The 18,326-nt window shown below is 51.7% G+C and overlaps 1 protein-coding gene across 1 annotated transcript in view; it reads right to left on the bottom strand.

Annotated features, from left to right (window-relative positions):
• Positions 1 to 18,326, bottom strand: part of SYP (synaptophysin) — a 160,845-nt gene that overhangs the window by 101,897 nt on the left and 40,622 nt on the right. The window contains exon 2 of the mRNA XM_078664521.1: positions 6,339 to 6,404. Coding sequence (XP_078520647.1) covers positions 6,339 to 6,404 — 66 coding nt within the window. The remainder of the gene's footprint in view (positions 1 to 6,338; positions 6,405 to 18,326) is intronic.

Genomic DNA, 18,326 nt, shown 5'->3' with positions numbered 1-18,326 from the left:
GTAGATATTAAGGGCAGGAGGATCTTAGTAGATGTTAAGGACATGAGGTTCTAAGGAAAATATTATGGTCTTGAAGTTCGAGGTAGATATGAAAGGCGTGAGGTTCTAGTGTTGGAGCTTCTGCCAACCCTGACAGCACGATGATGGACTAGGGAAGGAGTTCCCAGTTTTGACCCGCTGGCATGCTACACGAAGTGCACTCTTCACTATGTCGCGCTACGCGTAGCTACGCAAAGTTCGTAGTGCGGTAGGGAAATGCTGTTTGCGGTGATAGCACAGTGCCAGATGCTTGTGCGCACTGTGCAATCATTGCGAACGGCACCATGCACAGTGCAAGCGGTCTGCCGCTTGAGTAGATTTGTACTCGAGCGGCAGCTTTCTCAACGCGGACAGGTAGTTTCTCATCACGAGCTGTCGGGAGCAAACGCGACCACTTGCAATGAGAAATCTGACCTCCCTGCGTTGAAAATCTCGCTGAGATGTTTATTTTCCATGCTCGCGATCGGCAACTTGATGTTGCTTATTGCAAACGAGGAAAAAGTCTCGCCGGGATGTTGATTTTGCTCGCTCGCAGTCGCCAACTTGACATTGAGGACCGCGAGCGAGCAAAAAATGCCTGCTACGCTACGCGTTTTTGCACAGTGCGATTCACGTGGCGCGTAGTTGCACTCGCTGCGCACACTCATCGAGCGTAGCGTAGTTTTCCGCCCAGGCCTACACTAACCCCTCCTCACAGGTAAAGACATGCTCACCTCTCCTTATAGGTGAGGCTCGCTCATCCCCCTCACAGGAGAAGACATGCTCTTCCATCCTGACAGGTGAAGGCAAGCTCACACCTCCTCACAGGTAAAGGCACGCTCACCCATCCTCACAGGTGAAGGCATGCGCATCCTTACTCACAGGTGAGGTACACTCACCCCTCCTCACAGGTGAAAGCACGCTTGCCCCTCCTTACAGGTGAAAGCACGCTTGATCCTACGTTCACCCATCCCCACAGGTGAAGGCATGTTCACCCCTACTCACAGGTGAAGGCACACTCACCCATCCTCACAGATGAAGACACACTCGCTCCTTACAGGTTAAAGCAGGCTTGCCCCTCCTCACAGGTGAAGGTAAGTTCAACCATCCCCACAGGTGAAGGCACGCTCACCCCTCCTCATAGGTAATGCATGGGCACCCTTTCTTTCTTACAGGTGAAGGCATGCTCACCCATCCTCACAGGTGAAGACATGCTTATCCTTCCACATAGATGAAGGCATACTCGCTCCTCCTTACAGGTTAGAGCACGCTCGCCCCTTATCACATGCTTACCCTTTCTTGCAAGTTAAGGCATGCTCACCCTTACTCACAGGCGAAGGTACGCTCACCTTTCCTCACAGGTGAGGCACGCTCACCTTTCCTCACAGGTGAGGCACGCTCACCTTTCCTCACAGGTGAAGGCATGCCGACTGATCTGCCACAATAAGTTCCGCCACCCGCTAATTCTAACTGTGTTTAGACTCATCCCACAGCCAGAATGGGCTGGACAAACATTTGGTGAAAGCCACAAGAGTGGGATTGTCTGAAGGAAAGAGAGGTGTACAGAGAGGAAGACGTGTCCAGGTGTGCCCTGTGTCTGCGTCACCCTCCATGGGGGGCCTTGAGGGGGGTGTACAGGTGTGCCCTGTGTCTGCCTGCGTCACCCTCATGGGGGGCCTTGAGGGGGGTGTCCAGGTGTGCCCTGTGTCTGCGTCACCCTCCATGGGGGGGCTTGAGAGGGGTGTCCAGGTGTGCCCTGTGTCTGCCTGCGTCACCCTCCACGGGGGGCCTTGAGGGGGGTGTCCAGGTGTGCCCTGTGTCTGCATCACCCTCCATGGGGGCCTTGAGAGGGGTGTCCAGGTGTGCCCTGTGTCTGCGTCACCCTCCATGGGGGGCTTGAGGGGGGTGTACAGGTGTGTCCTGTGTCTGCGTCACCCTCCACGGGGGGCCTTGAGGGGGGTGTCCAGGTGTGCCCTGTGTCTGTCTGTGTCACCCTCCACGGGGGGCCTTGAGGGGGGTGTCCAGGTGTGCCCTGTGTCTGCGTCACCCTCCATGGGGGCCTTGAGAGGGGTGTCCAGGTGTGCCCTGTGTCTGCGTCACTCTCCATGGGGGGCCTTGAGGGGGGGTGTACAGGTGTGCCCTGTGTCTGCGTCACCCTCCATGGGGGCTTGAGGGGGGTGTCCAGGTGTGCCCTGTGTCTGCATCACCCTCCATGGGGGCCTTGAGAGGGGTGTCCAGGTCTGCCCTGTGTCTGCGTCACCCTCCATGGGGGCCTTGAGAGGGGTGTACAGGTGTGTCCTGTGTCTGCGTCAACCTCCACGGGGGGCCTTGAGGGGGGTGTCCAGGTGTGCCCTGTGTCTGCGTCACTCTCCATGGGGGGCCTTGAGGGGGGTGTTCAGGTGTGCCCTGTGTCTGCGTCACCCTCCATGGGGGGCCTTGAGGGGGGTGTACAGGTGTGTCCTGTGTCTGCGTCACCCTCCACGGGGGGCCTTGAGGGGGGTGTCCAGGTGTGCCCTGTGTCTGCGTCACTCTCCATGGGGGGCCTTGAGGGGGGTGTTCAGGTGTGCCCTGTGTCTGCGTCACCCTCCATGGGGGGCCTTGAGGGGGGTGTACAGGTGTGACCTGTGTCTGCGTCACCCTCCATGGGGGGCCTTGAGGGGGGTGTACAGGTGTGCCCTGTGTCTGCGTCACTCTCCATGGGGGGCCTTGAGGGGGGGTGTACAGGTGTGCCCTGTGTCTGCGTCACCCTCCATGGGGGCTTGAGGGGGGTGTACAGGTGTGCCCTGTGTCTGCGTCACCCTCCATGGGGGGCCTTGAGGGGGGTGTACAGGTGTGCCCTGTGTCTGCGTCACCCTCCATGGGGGGCCTTGAGGGGGGTGTCCAGGTGTGCCCTGTGTCTGCGTCACCCTCCATGGGGGGGCTTGAGAGGGGTGTCCAGGTGTGCCCTGTGTCTGCCTGCGTCACACTCCATGGGGGGCCTTGAGGGGGGTGTACAGGTGTGCCCTGTGTCTGCGTCACCCTCCATGGGGGGCTTGAGAGGGGTGTCCAGGTGTGCCCTGTGTCTGCCTGCGTCACCCTCCATGGGGGGCCTTGAGAGGGGTGTCCAGGTGTGCCCTGTGTCTGCGTCACTCTCCATGGGGGGCCTTGAGGGGGGTGTCCAGGTGTGCCCTGTGTCTGCGTCACTCTCCATGGGGGGCCTTGAGGGGGGTGTCCAGGTGTGCCCTGTGTCTGCGTCACCCTCCATGGGGGGTCTTGAGGGGGGTGTCCAGGTGTGCCCTGTGTCTGTGTCACCCTCCATGGGGGGCCTTGAGGGGGGTGTACAGGTGTGCCCTGTGTCTGCGTCACCCTCCATGGGGGGCCTTGAGGGGGGTGTCCAGGTGTGCCCTGTGTCTGCGTCACCCTCCATGGGGGGTCTTGAGGGGGGTGTCCAGGTGTGCCCTGTGTCTGTGTCACCCTCCATGGGGGGCCTTGAGGGGGGTGTCCAGGTGTGCCCTGTGTCTGCGTCACCCTCCATGGGGGCCTTGAGAGGGGTGTACAGGTGTGCCCTGTGTCTGCGTCACCCTCCATGGGGGCCTTGAGAGGGGTGTACAGGTGTGTCCTGTGTCTGCGTCACCCTCCATGGGGGGCCTTGAGGGGGGTGTCCAGGTGTGCCCTGTGTCTGCGTCACCCTCCATGGGGGCCTTGAGAGGGGTGTACAGGTGTGTCCTGTGTCTGCGTCACCCTCCATGGGGGGCCTTGAGGGGGGTGTCCAGGTGTGCCCTGTGTCTGCGTCACCCTCCATGGGGGGCCTTGAGGGGGGTGTCCAGGTGTGTCCTGTGTCTGCGTCACCCTCCATGGGGGGCCTTGAGGGGGGTGTCCAGGTGTGTCCTGTGTCTGCGTCACCCTCCATGGGGGGCCTTGAGGGGGGTGTCCAGGTGTGCCCTGTGTCTGCGTCACCCTCCATGGGGGGCCTTGAGGGGGGTGTACAGGTGTGCCCTGTGTCTGCGTCACTCCTCATGGGGGGCCTTGAGGGGGGTGTACAGGTGTGCCCTGTGTCTGCGTCACCCTCCATGGGGGGCCTTGAGGGGGGTGTCCAGGTGTGCCCTGTGTCTGCCTGCGTCACCCTCCATGGGGGGCCTTGAGAGGGGTGTACAGGTGTGCCCTGTGTCTGCGTCACTCCTCATGGGGGGCCTTGAGGGGGGTGTACAGGTGTGCCCTGTGTCTGCGTCACCCTCCATGGGGGGCCTTGAGGGGGGTGTACAGGTGTGCCCTGTGTCTGCGTCACCCTCCATGGGGGGCCTTGAGGGGGGTGTCCAGGTGTGCCCTGTGTCTGCGTCACCCTCCATGGGGGGCCTTGAGGGGGGTGTCCAGGTGTGCCCTGTGTCTGCCTGCGTCACCCTCCATGGGGGGCCTTGAGAGGGGTGTACAGGTGTGCCCTGTGTCTGCGTCACCCTCCATGGTGGGCCTTGAGGGGGGTGTACAGGTGTGTCCTGTGTCTGCCTGCGTCACCCTCCATGGGGGGCCTTGAGAGGGGTGTACAGGTGTGCCCTGTGTCTGCGTCACTCCTCATGGGGGGCCTTGAGAGGGGTGTACAGGTGTGCCCTGTGTCTGCGTCACCCTCCATGGGGGGCCTTGAGAGGGGTGTCCAGGTGTGCCCTGTGTCTGCGTCACTCTCCATGGGGGGCCTTGAGGGGGGTGTCCAGGTGTGCCCTGTGTCTGCGTCACCCTCCATGGGGGGCCTTGAGAGGGGTGTCCAGGTGTGCCCTGTGTCTGCGTCACCCTCCATGGGGGGCCTTGAGAGGGGTGTCCAGGTGTGCCCTGTGTCTGCGTCACCCTCCATGGGGGGCCTTGAGAGGGGTGTCCAGGTGTGCCCTGTGTCTGCGTCACCCTCCATGGGGGGCCTTGAGGGGGGTGTCCAGGTGTGCCCTGTGTCTGCGTCACTCTCCATGGGGGGCCTTGAGGGGGGTGTACAGGTGTGCCCTGTGCCTGTCTGCGTCACTCCCCATGGGGGGCCTTGAGGGGGGTGTCCAGGTGTGCCCTGTGTCTGCGTCACCCTCCATGGGGGGCCTTGAGGGGGATGTACAGGTGTGCCCTGTGTCTGCGTCACCCTCCATGGGGGGCCTTGAGGGGGATGTACAGGTGTGCCCTGTGTCTGCGTCGCCCTCCATTGGGGGCCTTGAGAGGGGTGTCCAGGTGTGCCCTGTGTCTGCGTCGCCCTCCATTGGGGGCCTTGAGAGGGGTGTCCAGGTGTGACCTGTGTCTGCGTCACCCTCCATGGGGGGGCCTTGCTCTGCATTATGTGTGTCACTTCAGCCATCACCATGGCAACAGGACAGGGAACCAGAATCACGAATGAAGACGAGATGGGGAGGACGAGGACATGAAACACGAGCTGTGAATCTAGGACAGAGACTAGTGACGTCACGCAGCAGCTTGCAGTGACGCTGGTCGGTCCTGCGGTGAAACTACGGGTCCTTGACAGGGCCAACCAGTGCACAAGTAAAGATTCACCAGCGTGATGACATCAACTATTCACCTTAAGTGTGCTAACAAGCTATAGAGGGATGCTTAAATCACTCTCTGCCCCTGGTAATCGGGGTGGGCAGAATTTGAGTAGTTGCGCTATGCAAAGCTCCGCAAAACGGTAAAAAATCTCTGCGCTCAGAGTTTCGTGAATACGCGGAATTGCTTGTTCCGTCCGTTAGTGGTGCTTTTTTCCTGTTCGCGAATTCTGTTTGCGTGCTCGCAGGGAAATATCTTGCAAACACGCATTTTGAAAGCGCAAACGAGCAAAAAATTCCGCAAAACCGTGAATCGAGGAATTTTTGGCAATTCTGCGTTCTCCGGGGACCGCGAAATTACCCTAATACTGCAAATTCCGCATGTGGAATGGAATTTACCGCCCAGGCCTAGTAATGACTGAGGAGTGCATCCTAGTCCGGTGCTACCACTGGCACCTGGTGATATGCTGACAGGTTCAAGGCTGATTTGTTTATGACTGGGTCCAAACTGGGGTGGCAAGGGGTGCAAAATAACATTGGAGTGGGATGTGGCCCAAGCAATGAACCACTTGCTGTGATTTGTTCAACCAATTCATCTATCACTCTTTTTTGTAAACATCAACTATTTATCAACGTGTTTCGGTCAAATATTACGTTTCTGTAAGACTGCATCAGGGAGAAGTTAAAAATAGCATCCCTATATACCACATGTTCTCAAAATCATTTTTCTAAAATGTCTCATACAGGTGATATTTATCTGTGGGTGATCACTGACGTCACTGCCCGGCCCCAAGGTACACATCACTTGCTTGGAACCAGCAGTTGACCAAGTTTACTTACCCACTGCAGCAGCTTAATGAATCCCTTCGGCTCCTTCACCACCCGGAACTGGCCAACGGCCACAAGCTGAAGAGAGACAGAGAGACAGAGGGACAGAGTCAGATAAAAACAACAACCACCTGGAATAAGTCAGCTGCTAAGACAGCACAGTGGGAACACGCGCCTGTGCCAGAGACCCAGCATAATGGGTACATGTATCTAGCACAGTGGGTACATGTGTCTAGGACAGTGGGTACATGCGCCTGCGCCAGAGACCCAGCACAGTGGGTCATGCCCAACCTGCAGGTCTTAGGTTTATGTTTCCCTCCTCTTTCGTGCTCTCCAGCTCTCCTTGCTTCACTGTCCTGTACCCTTTCCTTTCAGCCCCTCTCCTCAGCCCTCCATGGCTTCTTTCTCCCTCAGCCTTCCCTCTCTTTCATCCTTGCTTTTTTGCTGCCCTCTCTAGCCTTGCTCTCTCTCCCTCAGCCCTTCTCTCTTCCTCCCCTCTGCCCTACTCTTTTCTCTCTCCAGATACCCTCCTCTCTCTTCCCCAGCCCCGCCTGCGCCTCCTCCACCATAGCCAGGGGCCCCAGGGGCCCCAGCAAAGGAGATGGCTCAGTTCCTGACCATAAAATCCACATCTTAATCTGTTTCAGATGCTTCTAAGAGGCGAGAGCCCCCCAGCATCTCAGACTATCACCATAGTAACAAGAAAGTGATGCTGAGTTCATGATTCGGCCACGTCATAGCGCTTTGATGTGTTAGGAGTGGCAGGACAATAAACTCAACATGGGGGCAGTGGGCCCGATTCACAGAATGAATTTAAGACTCAATCCTAAACTTACTACTACTTTTGGTATTCACAGAAGTTAACATTTTGTCTTAAGTTTGTCTTAAGACAAACTTAAGACAAACTTCAGACAGACTTAAGACAGACTTAAGACAGACTTAAGAGAAACTTAAGACAGACTTAAGACAAAATCCTAACTTCTGTGAATACCAAAAGTAGTAAGTTCATTCTGTGAATACCAAAATAGTAGTAAGTTTAGGATTGAGTATAAATTGATTCTGTGAATCGGGCCCAAAGAGATTGGGTCAGCTCAGCATCCTGGGATTCTGGGCTTTCAGTGACTTTCAGCCCTGCTGAGCAGCAGACACGACTGTAGTGTAGGGGTTTCCACAAATAAGAAAGAGTCTTGCAAGGTGGATTCAAACTTTAGAAATGGACCCTCGACCAACCGAGCGGCTATCCGGCTCCAGAGCAGCAGGCAACGGCCAGACCCCCCCAGAACGAGCTGGACCGTCACCCGGCAAGCCAGGGCTCCAAAGAGAACCAGAGGAAGAATAGGACATTTTAAAAGACAACATGAGATAGAGCAAAGCAAACAATCATTGGCATTTGCAAACAAAAGCAGCCCATGCTACATCACCCCCCTTCCACTGCAAAAAGAAATCACCTGAGAATATAATCATGGAACCTAGTAGGTGGCTTAATGGCACGCTGGCTGCCAGAAGATAAACCCTCCTCACAGGACCTGCTCAGAACCCGTCATGGGTGACTCCTGGGCTCACTCATAACTCTTACATCAAACTCTGAGCCACAAATTCAACATCAGGTGAAGAAACACTCAGATCAGTAACTCCGGTTGAACCATGATCGCGAGCAACAGGAGGCAACAGGACCCCACAATCCACATCATAGCCAGATCTGAGTCACTTCCATCCCCTCCGTTCGCATATGTGCGCTTGGAGAAGTGTGGCTCAGTGGTTAGAGCGGCAGACCCTGATGCAGAGGTCTGGCCAGGGACCAGGGTTCGATTCCCGCCTCGGCGGGTCTCGCGCTCATTAATTCCCCTGACCGGATATTCTCGCCTCAGTGCCTGTTCTGATCATGGAGTCCCACTCTGCAACTCTGGGCAATAGCGTGCTTAATCTCCACAACGGCCCCAGCAGCGCTGGGATGCCTGGCCTCCACCTTGGGGGTGCCCAGGAGTGGACACTTCACAGGGAAAGCCAGGAAGGGTTCCACAGCGGTATTCGTACAAGCGCCGGGAAACCCACTGTGGGTAGCTGTGCGCTATACAAGTACAAAAACATTTACATTTACAAAATGTCCACTTGACTCTCTGTCAACCTGGCAACGTGATCTTTGTTCCACCAACCTCTCCCTTCCGATGAAACAGAAGGTTTACTAACCCTAATCACTCCTTCTGGTAGAGAAAACTTGGATTACCCTTTGGAAACTCTATATAGGTTTGTGATAATAACCCAGGCATTGACTGCTAAATGCTGTTTTGACTCCTGACGTGCCCTCATACTGATTTTTCTGAGTTTTTTGGCAACCACCCTGTCTCTAACGCGTTGTTCCTCTTCACCCGCACCTCTTCTTTTAGCTAGATCTGACCACGCTGCCAAGTTCGAAAAGCACTTTGGCATAAGCTTCGACCTGGCTTCTCTGCCCCTGAGTGCTTTGAATGGAGTGACGCCCGTGGTGGAATAAGAAGTGAGATCTGCCCAAACTTTTTCCTGCAAAAAGTCAGTGATGTCAATATTGGCCGCGATGGCAGTCTGGATCCCCTCTTTTAAAATTCGGTTGACACTTCCGACTAAGAATGGGTTGTACAAAGCAACTTGGCATTGCTTGATCTCAAACCTTTCCACAAAACTTGTCATCTGTCTAGAGACAAAGGACAAATCATTGGCTGTAAATTTGCAGCAAGGTGTGCCTTCAATCTTAAAAATATTCTCGAGAAAAGTAATCCCCATGGTGGAGTTGGCCGCTTCTACAAATGAGTAATGTACCCACTTCGAAAAATAGTCAATGGCTAGTAACAGATGCCTTTTGTAGAGGAAAGTAGATTGAAAGGTCCAGAGAAATCTAAAGCAATCTTCTCCCATGCCATTTCAGGAGATGGAACTGGAAACAGCGGCTTCCTACTCAACTTCCGATGTTTGTCCGAGACAACACACTGAGCGACACTTCCGTTGCAACCAGACACAGCATCAACAAGACCAACAACGCAATCCTTGTAGAAATCGTCAGCACAATCACCATCATAAGAGAGAGGAAGACATGATGAGCAGTTTGTCCGAATATTCTTTCTGCCTTGAATGTATTTAACCAATACATCAAACCTTCGTACTTTGGACAGCAATCGTACCAAGCGTGCAGAGTCCTTGCCCAAACCATGTCCAGCCAATAAGACTTCTAGGGTTTTATGATCACTAAATATTTCACATGATTTGCCCCAAATATATGTCTTGAATTTTTTTCACAGCCCAAACGATTCCCAACGCTTCGCTTTCTATAGTACTGTAATTGCTTTCAGCGCCAGACAAAGCTCTAGAGGCAAACACAATGATGTTCTCATGCCCCTCAAATCACTGTCCAAAAATAGCTTCAAGCCCCTTAAGATTGGCAACCGTCGTCATAAAAGATTTACCATTGGAGACAAATGGTTGCAAAGTGAGAGCATTGACTACCAACAATTTCACCCTTTCAAAAACGACATTAACCGAGTTATTCCAGTCAAACTTCTCCCCTTTCTTAAGTAGGCATCGCAAAGGTTGGCAAGAACAACAAACCTCAGAAAGGACCTATATTTCTTTTTGCATTGAATAAATCCAAACAGTTTGTATTAGAGATGCCAGAAAGAAAAGAACTTTTACATTATTTCTCAAACATATATGTTTATTTAAATATTTTTGTCATTTTTTCTAAGAATTTTTTTTATGAGACATTTGTACAAATATACATAGCATTGTCCATGTTGCATCAAAAAAGTGCCCTCTTTTAGTAATTAATAGCAGTTGATCCTGCTAATCAAGCATACACACTTTCGTACCAGTCATACTCTTTTTTTATAAAAGAAGGGAAAACATACTTTACAACATAAATACAAAAGCAGAATTTTCACAAAACACAAGTCTAATACAGGTGGTGACTCTAAGGTGTGCTTATTGGGATACGTATGGTGATCTAGACAATACAGTTTAACTAGTTAGGATGGAATTCACCAGTTCGTGTCCTAGACTGTAGATGTTGGGCCGACGTACGTTTCGGTGAGTGTCACCTTCCTCAGGGCCAGGGACATACATACATAAAACAATATACTGAATGCTGTTAAAAGTTTGAGGGCATGAACCAATGTTCTATAATCTGAGCGGTCTGGGCGTAGTTTTATTAGCGGAGCCGATATTTGTAGATTTTCTTGGGGCACAAGCTTAAAAAGCGGTACAAGTGCTCTTTATTTTTCAAATACATGGAGCCATCAAAAGGGATGAGATCAGGGGTCTGTAACTGTCAGAGAATGGTTTCTAATCCTCTGTGATATTCTGTGTCATTGAAGCACGGCAGCAAACCTCTATCTATTTGCTTGTATTTTATTTTACGGAGTCACAAACGGAGGTCCAGGGACTTTGCCACGTGTCAGTGCTTTTTCGGAAAAAAAGTGTGTTTTGAGCTTATGTCGGTGTACTTGTGCCGCGACCGGGGGTTCTGGGGTATGTTCTTTGCATAGGTTGGACCATCAGATTATACCCCGGCACAAATCTGGCAATCTGGTGTAATGCTCACCGAGACAAAGAAATGAATGTAGAGCATCCTTGTCAGAAGGAGGTGGGACATTCCTTCTGGCTTCAACATTACAAAATGTAGTTGTAATTCCTTTCTCAGAAATGAGGTGCCCCAAGTAGTCAACTTCTCTTACTAGATGATTGCATCTACTCGGTTTCCCAGTCATTCCTGTGGTTTGCAATACTTTCAGAACCTTGTGTAATACCTGAATGTGCTTGTCTCTGCTTTCGATAAAAATCAAGATATCATCCTGAAAGGCCCGCACATGCGGCATATCACTGACCAGCCCATCCATTAACTTTTGAAAACCACTTGCCATGGATGCAAGTCCAAATGGCACCAAGTAGAGTCACAAATGTAGTGAGTGACTGATTCCTCTGAGGCTTTGATCTGGTGATACGCAGAGTGCAAATCAATTGTTGAAAAATACTTTGAGCTACCAATGTTGGCAATCATTTCCTGAATATGTGAGAGAGGATGACAATTAACCAGGATGTTTTGGTTGAGGGACCTCAAATCCACACATAACTGGAGATCATCACTCTTTTTCGTAGTCAATAGGACTGGAGAAACCCATTCTGAAACATCAATGGGTGCAATGATCCCTTCAGTCTTCAGTTTTTCTAAAAGTAGTTTCAGGTCCTCCCTTAGTCTGAGCAGCACAGGCCTGACCTGTGCGCAACAGGCAAAGCATTTTTCTTGAGCTTTATGCAATGCTCAAAACCCAGTACCATCCCCACAACATTCTTAAAAACTCCAAGGTAGGACGCAACCATGCTATTCACAAAATCATCCTCCATATCTAGTGATAAAAGATCAGTATAAGGTGCTCCCAATACAATGGGAGGGTCTTACCCTGGACATAAAACAATGCCCAACTTTTAGGATGTTTCCTACCCTCTATATCTCTACTGTTCACAGCCACGTAGACCTTTGTACTAATGGACCTTCCCAAACCATACACAGCAGACCAGAAGAATCCCAGCAGGTCTATATCTTGTTCCCCAAATGCTTTGGGATTGATATCAGGAGTAGATATGACTGTTTCTGTTGGCCACGAATTATAAAATGTACAATCCTTTAGGATTGTAATTGCGTTAACAATCGGCCCTTTGATTTTCTTCCCTGGATTGCCACAAGAACTATCAGGTATGTCCACAGTCAACAACACATTAGAACATTTTTTGCTACAGTCCCGCCTCTCACACTCGTGATCATCCACACTCACATTACTTATTTTAACCTTACTAAAGTTGTTGCCAAACCCAGCCGACCCCCTTACCTATCTTTTGAAAATGGCCCATCTTGCGACAGCAATTACACTTCCTACTGATCGCAGGACAAGACAAATTATTACCTATGTGATTCTTTGAACCACAATGGAAACAAACCAATTGTCCGTGTCCTGGCTGGTCTTTTTTATATTACTTATCATTAAACTGCTTGCCACTGACCGCACAAATGACATCCTCGTCACTCACAGAAGTAACTGACAGTTGAGCTTTGGTGGCATGATTCGAAAGTACCTTCGAAGTAACTATCGATCTTTCAATACTTTTGGCAACATTGATAGTCTCCACTAATGTGGGATTATGACAAGTCAGCAATCGCGCTTGTATGTTTTTTTGAGAAGCAATAAAACTACAAACTGGTCCCGAATGTATGTGTCAACATTTGCACCAAACTCACATTTTTCAGCCAGCACCCTTAACGTAGCAACCTAGACTTCGACAGACTCATCACGAGACCGCTTACACATTGCAAAATTAAATCTTTCTAACAGATCGCTAGATGCATCTGAGCATTGCTAACTCATCTCCTCCTTTGCTTCCAGGTAAACGTTCCAAGGAGGATCCGCAGACAACAGCGCAGGAAAGCGAGGAAGGTTACCAAAAACCCTCTGACCTGCTACACCCAAGTGGTTCAACAACAAAGCCATGTTCCTTGAACATGCGAAGCCACTTCATGCATTTAATGTCAGGTTTCCCAGTTTTTTGCAAGAATGGTGGTGGTTGGTTGACACCTTGACTGCTGGCCAAATATCGGAACACAGAGTTGGCAAATCTCCGCACACTCCACAGCGGAGCTGAGTTCTCCGCCCACGGTTAGTATCTAACTAACGGCCTAACGGCTAGGGCGCTCGACCTCGGACCTGGGGATCTGGGTTCGAGTCTCGGTAACGACGCCAAAACCTCCTGTGATTCTGGGCAAATCACTTAATCTCCCCGTGCCTAAAAATGAATGTGTGTCAGTCCTCATGTAACGTAACTGGTGCGATGTAAAGCGCTCTGATACCCGATTCGGTTCGGGTCTAGTACGCGCTATATAAAACTCTGCAAAAAACAAACAAAAAAAAAAAATTTAAGTATTTATTTTAGAAATAGCCCCAGGAGCAACCAAATGGCTATCCAGCTCCAGAGCAGCAGGCAACAGCCAGACTCCTGTGAGAATGAGGCAGACTGCCACCCGGCAAGTCAGGGGTCCAAAGAGAACCAAAAGAACAACAGAATATTTTAAAAGAAAACATGAGATAGAGCAAAGCAAACAATCATTGGCAAGTGCAAACAAAAGCAGTCCATACTACAAAGACATTCACATCGACAAGGCCATTTGCTCCGGCATTACCCACTGAGGTCTATTGGCTTTGCCAATGCTTGTTGTTTTACTGGAGTGGAAGGAGGTCGAGGGGGGTTGGGCACTGGGACAGACAGGCCTCAAAGGTATTTCTTAGCACGAAGCCCCAGCCCTACATGGCCACGCCCCTTTCCACAAGGGGAATTTATTTTCAGGTTGGCAGGTGGGCCCCCCTGCCCCCCTCCACGCCCCTCCCCGCGCGGCCTTCCACCTCCACCTATTCCACACCTGCCCCCCCCCCCTTTCAGGCTCCGGCCTCAACCCCCCCTCCCCAGCACGAGAGAGAAAAGAAGGGGGGGCAGGTTTACTCTCCTTTGCTGATGCGGAGGGGGGACAGGGAGTGAGTAGAAGGACACTTCAAGGGGAGAGAAGGGAGGGGGGATTCCTGGTTGTGAAGCAGCATCGGTTACAGGAAATGGAGGATCCGGTGCACCCCCCTTACCTCCCCCCCTCCCTGAGTGTAGGGTCCTAACCCTCCCCCCCCTCCCCCACGCCTCGAGGATCAGCTCCAAACCACTCAAAACCTACCCCCCCCCAACACCCCCGCGGCCGAGGTCACCCTGAAGAATAACACAGGAAGGAGACATTGATATCTGCCCCCACCCCCGCGCCCAGAGTCTGCTCTCCCATGATGCTCTCTGTTCTGGGGCAGGGCTCTCGCGCTCTTGCGCCTGCCAGGGTCGGGAGGAGTTCATGCCCAAGATCACACCTTGAGGCCGCCCACTTATATTACAGGGGGGTCATTCCCGGTCCTCCCCCCCCCACCCCGCCGTCGCCACTCATGTATGTGCCCTTATGTAGCGCCAGCATGACCCGAAGGCGGTGGAGCGCTTTGCATAAGCAGCGCCTTACCTGCAGGGCACAAGTCCCACAAAAAGAAGTGGGGGGACTAACCTAGCTAGGCAGTATGCAAGTGACATCACGGCACACGACATCACGGCACGTGACATCACAGCGCACAACATCATACATGGCATCACAGGAAATGACATCATAGAAAGTGGCATCAGAAGCCAAGACCTCACAGGAAGTGGCTCACAGGAAGTGACATCATAGAAAGTGGCATCACAAGCCAAGACTTTACAGGAAGTGGCATCACCAGAAGTGACATCATAGAAAGTGGCAACACAAGCCAGGACTTCGCAGGAAGTGACATCACAAGAAGTGACATCATAGAAAGTGGCATCACAAGCCAAGACTTTACAGGAAGTGGATCACAGGAAGTGACATCATAGAAAGTAGCATCACAAGCCAGGACTTCACAGGAAGTGGATCACCAGAAGTGACATCAGATCTTAAGCCCCACATATATGTTTAGCAGGTCTCTCATGAGTACATTTAAGCACATTTCGAGTATTTAGGGAAACCCTCCTGACTCAGGCAGAAGATTCAGACTTTTATAAGCTACACATAAACCAATGTTGCCTTTTGTCAGCGCCAAGCTTTCTTTAGCCATAGTGCTTTAAAATAAAAATAGTGATATTTAAATTATTTCAAGGCCTCCTAGGGGCAGTGAGCGCTGTATAAATGCAGTTTGTTTTGTTGTAAATACTGGGAAAGACCAACACGTCTGACATTCTTACAGGGCATGTTTATCTCCTAAACAGGGACAGAACAAAGTGCAAAGCTGCCTCTCCTAAGCATGTGTGAAGTGCTAACAAGGTGCAGCCTTTGTTTCCCCTCTGCTGGTGCAGCCTTTGTTTCCCCTCTGCTGGTGGGAGCCTTTGTTTCCCCTCTGCTGGTGTGAGCCTTTGTTTCCCCTCTGCTGGTGTGAGCCTTTGTTTCCCCTCTGCTGGTGCAGCCTTTGTTTCCCCTCTGCTGGTGTGAGCCTTTGTTTCCCCTCTGCTGGTGTGAGCCTTTGTTTCCCCTCTGCTGGTGCAGCCTTTGTTTCCCCTCTGCTGGTGTGAGGGTCCAGACTGCTCCCAGCCAGGAGACTCCAACAGAAGGAGGCCGGATGACCCCTCAGACTCTGCCGGTGTTAGGGCTGAGTATCCCAGCAGGAGTCTGAAATAAGAAAGCCCCTCCCCGCCTGCAGGTTGTAGCAGATCAAAAGCAGATAACAAAGTGCAGGCGCTGCTGAAAGTGTGCACTGTAGGTGAACCTCCTTTCGGAACTAGGACCCTCACACACCCAGCAAGCTCGGTGTCCTGCTTCATCATATGGGCTCGCTCCTCGTCGGGCTGGCGCTGCAATGCTCGACGGGCATCCGCGAAGGGGCTCTTTATCGGAGATCTTTTGTTCCTCGCCGCATCGGTGCCGTGGGTGTGAGGGGCCTAGTATGTGTAGCTGGAGGACATGAAGGTAAAACAGGTATGGGAACCCTTTGTGATGATCTTTATTCTGTTATGGTCCCACCCTGGTTAAAAGGAGGGGGGGCGACTATTTTGTTATAAGGTGACAAAAATTTCGCTCAACCCCCAGATGGTCAACTTGTTTCTAGCCTCAATAAGTCACAAAAGTGATCAGGTGGCGATTCCTCAGGACCTTGTGAAAAATGCAAACTAATTACAATGAAAGGTATGGTGCAAAGCTACCTACCGACTGTTCTACCTGAGGGTGATTACCCTGGAGAATGGCAGCCAACCTAGAGTACAAACAAGAACTTAGAAAAACATGATCAAGGTTAGGGGAGAAAGCGATATCCCCTATTGGGTTCAGTTGTTGTGTTTAATGTGACACAATCATATTCCACAGCTTTCCAATAAAAACAAACAGAGCTCTTGTAGGGGACAGTCCCGTTCCATGCGCGCTTCCAAACAACTCCCCTGTGTATACATATTTAAAAAGTGGTGATATGGACCGTAGAGGTGAAAGGTAGTAGGCTCACCTTAACCCCTTCGCTGTGGCGGCTATTCTGCCGCAGCGCTAAGTGGGAGGCGGGGCAGCGCGGCGCTCCCGTACTGGTGACGGAACCGCTCCATCACGGCCCTCGGGTGAGCTGTGCTTGTGACGGAACGGTTCCGTCACGGCCCCGCCCGCTCTTCAGAACGTCAGCGCAGGCGCGGAATTCGCGCCGCGCAGGCGCGGCGAGCGGGCCGTGACGGAACCGTTCCGTCACCAGCACAGCCCACCCGAGTCTCGTGACGGAACGGTTCCGTCACAAGCATGGGAGGGGTTAATGAGGTTTCCAGTACTGCCACATCAGTTGGCAGCGGAGTAGAGGACACTCAATGTTGTGTCTCAATCTATGAAAACATGTAAGAGGCCAGATCAATTCATTGGCTGTATACATCTATGGATCGTAGCTCACTTAATGGCACTAGTGCAAAGCTCGATAGAAGCAGAAGGTCTAGGTAAGGACAGTCGGGAACACACTAGTTATTCTAAACCATTATTCGCCAGCGCGTTTAGTGGAGCCCACAGCTGGCCGGTGTGTCTGGTGGGGGTGCAGCGCGCAGTGTCAGTAACTTGAGGCTCGAGGTGGCGTGTCAGTGGAACTGGAAGGCGTGGGAACCCCCTCAGAGACCCGACCGCGTGTAGCGCTGGTACCACATAGCTAACGGTTACAGCCTAGAGCATATAGGTTCGATACGACCCACGCCGGTACTCTGCACCCTTTTTACCTCGAGGTATCCGCCGGTGTCAAAAAGAGTCACCCCATAGGTAGCGCATACTCACCAGCTCCCGTTCAGAGATGCATCTCCGACCTACCCAGTCCGCTGCCGCCCAGAAGGTACCCTGTCGCTGCGGGAATCAGTATAAATACCTGCCGTGCTGATCGTGAAAGAGGCAGATCGGCCTCAGCTGCGAAACCACGAAGTCATGCGATAGTAGAGGCATGACTTCACTGTATACCTGACCGTGGCGGCCATCTTAAGATGTGTTATTTTGTAAGTAGGATATTTGCAAGTATACACTAATCAATAGCATGTAAAGCCTGCATAATTCCACAAAGGCATTGAAAATTCATGCGGTGGTGGAGGCGTAATGTCACTTAAGTATATGGAAGTGTAAGGGCTGTATTATACTCTGGACTCGCGCACTGGATAAAGCTTGATGTCATTGAGGAAAAAACCTTGGCGGCCATCTTATGGTGTGTTGTCAAGACGGGGGATATATTGGTATAAACAATCAGATAGTGTGCAACGGCCACAAACCTTTAATACCAATGAAACCCGTGGTGCCGGTGGGGCGTGTTTAAAAACACTGTGTTATTGTGCCTAACCGTGGACATTAAGGCTTATACCCAAGGGGCTCACAAGATGGTGAAGGGCGTGACGTCATTGTGACCAGAATCATAGCGGCCATCTTGGAGTATGTAGTCTACGAGAACCCCAAACTTTATCAAGATCACTGGATGTAAGATAACTCATCAAATACCGGCAGTATGTAGAGGGGGTTTCACACTATACAGGTTACATGTAAAGGAATTTCAGCATGTATAGGTTAACAAGCAGTGTAGTAAGCATGTATTGGCTAATGAATGGCACTCCAAGGTATGTCATCATTTAGGCCACCATTAGCTGAATCAAGACGGAACACCCACCTTTGTTCAATCCTGAACAGGGCCATGTGCATTATTTCACACGGCCGGGTCTCTGGGGGGGTTCCCACGCCTTCCAGTTCCACTGACACGCCACCTCGACCCGTTCAGTTACTGACACTGCGCGCTGCACCCCCACCAGACACACCGGCCTGCCGTGGGCTCCACTAAACTCGCTGGCGAATAATGGTTTGGAATAACTAGTGTGTTCCCGACTGCCCTTACCTTGACCTTCTGCTTCTATCGAGCTTTGCACGAGTGCCATTAAGTGAGCTACGATCCATAGATGTATATAGCCAATGAATTGATCTGGCCT

The sequence above is a fragment of the Lissotriton helveticus genome, chromosome 10 (assembly GCF_964261635.1).
Source record: "Lissotriton helveticus chromosome 10, aLisHel1.1, whole genome shotgun sequence".
NCBI classification, from domain to species: domain Eukaryota; kingdom Metazoa; phylum Chordata; class Amphibia; order Caudata; family Salamandridae; genus Lissotriton; species Lissotriton helveticus.
Note: the sequence above shows the minus strand (reverse complement) of the source record. Positions and strands in the feature narration are given on the sequence as shown.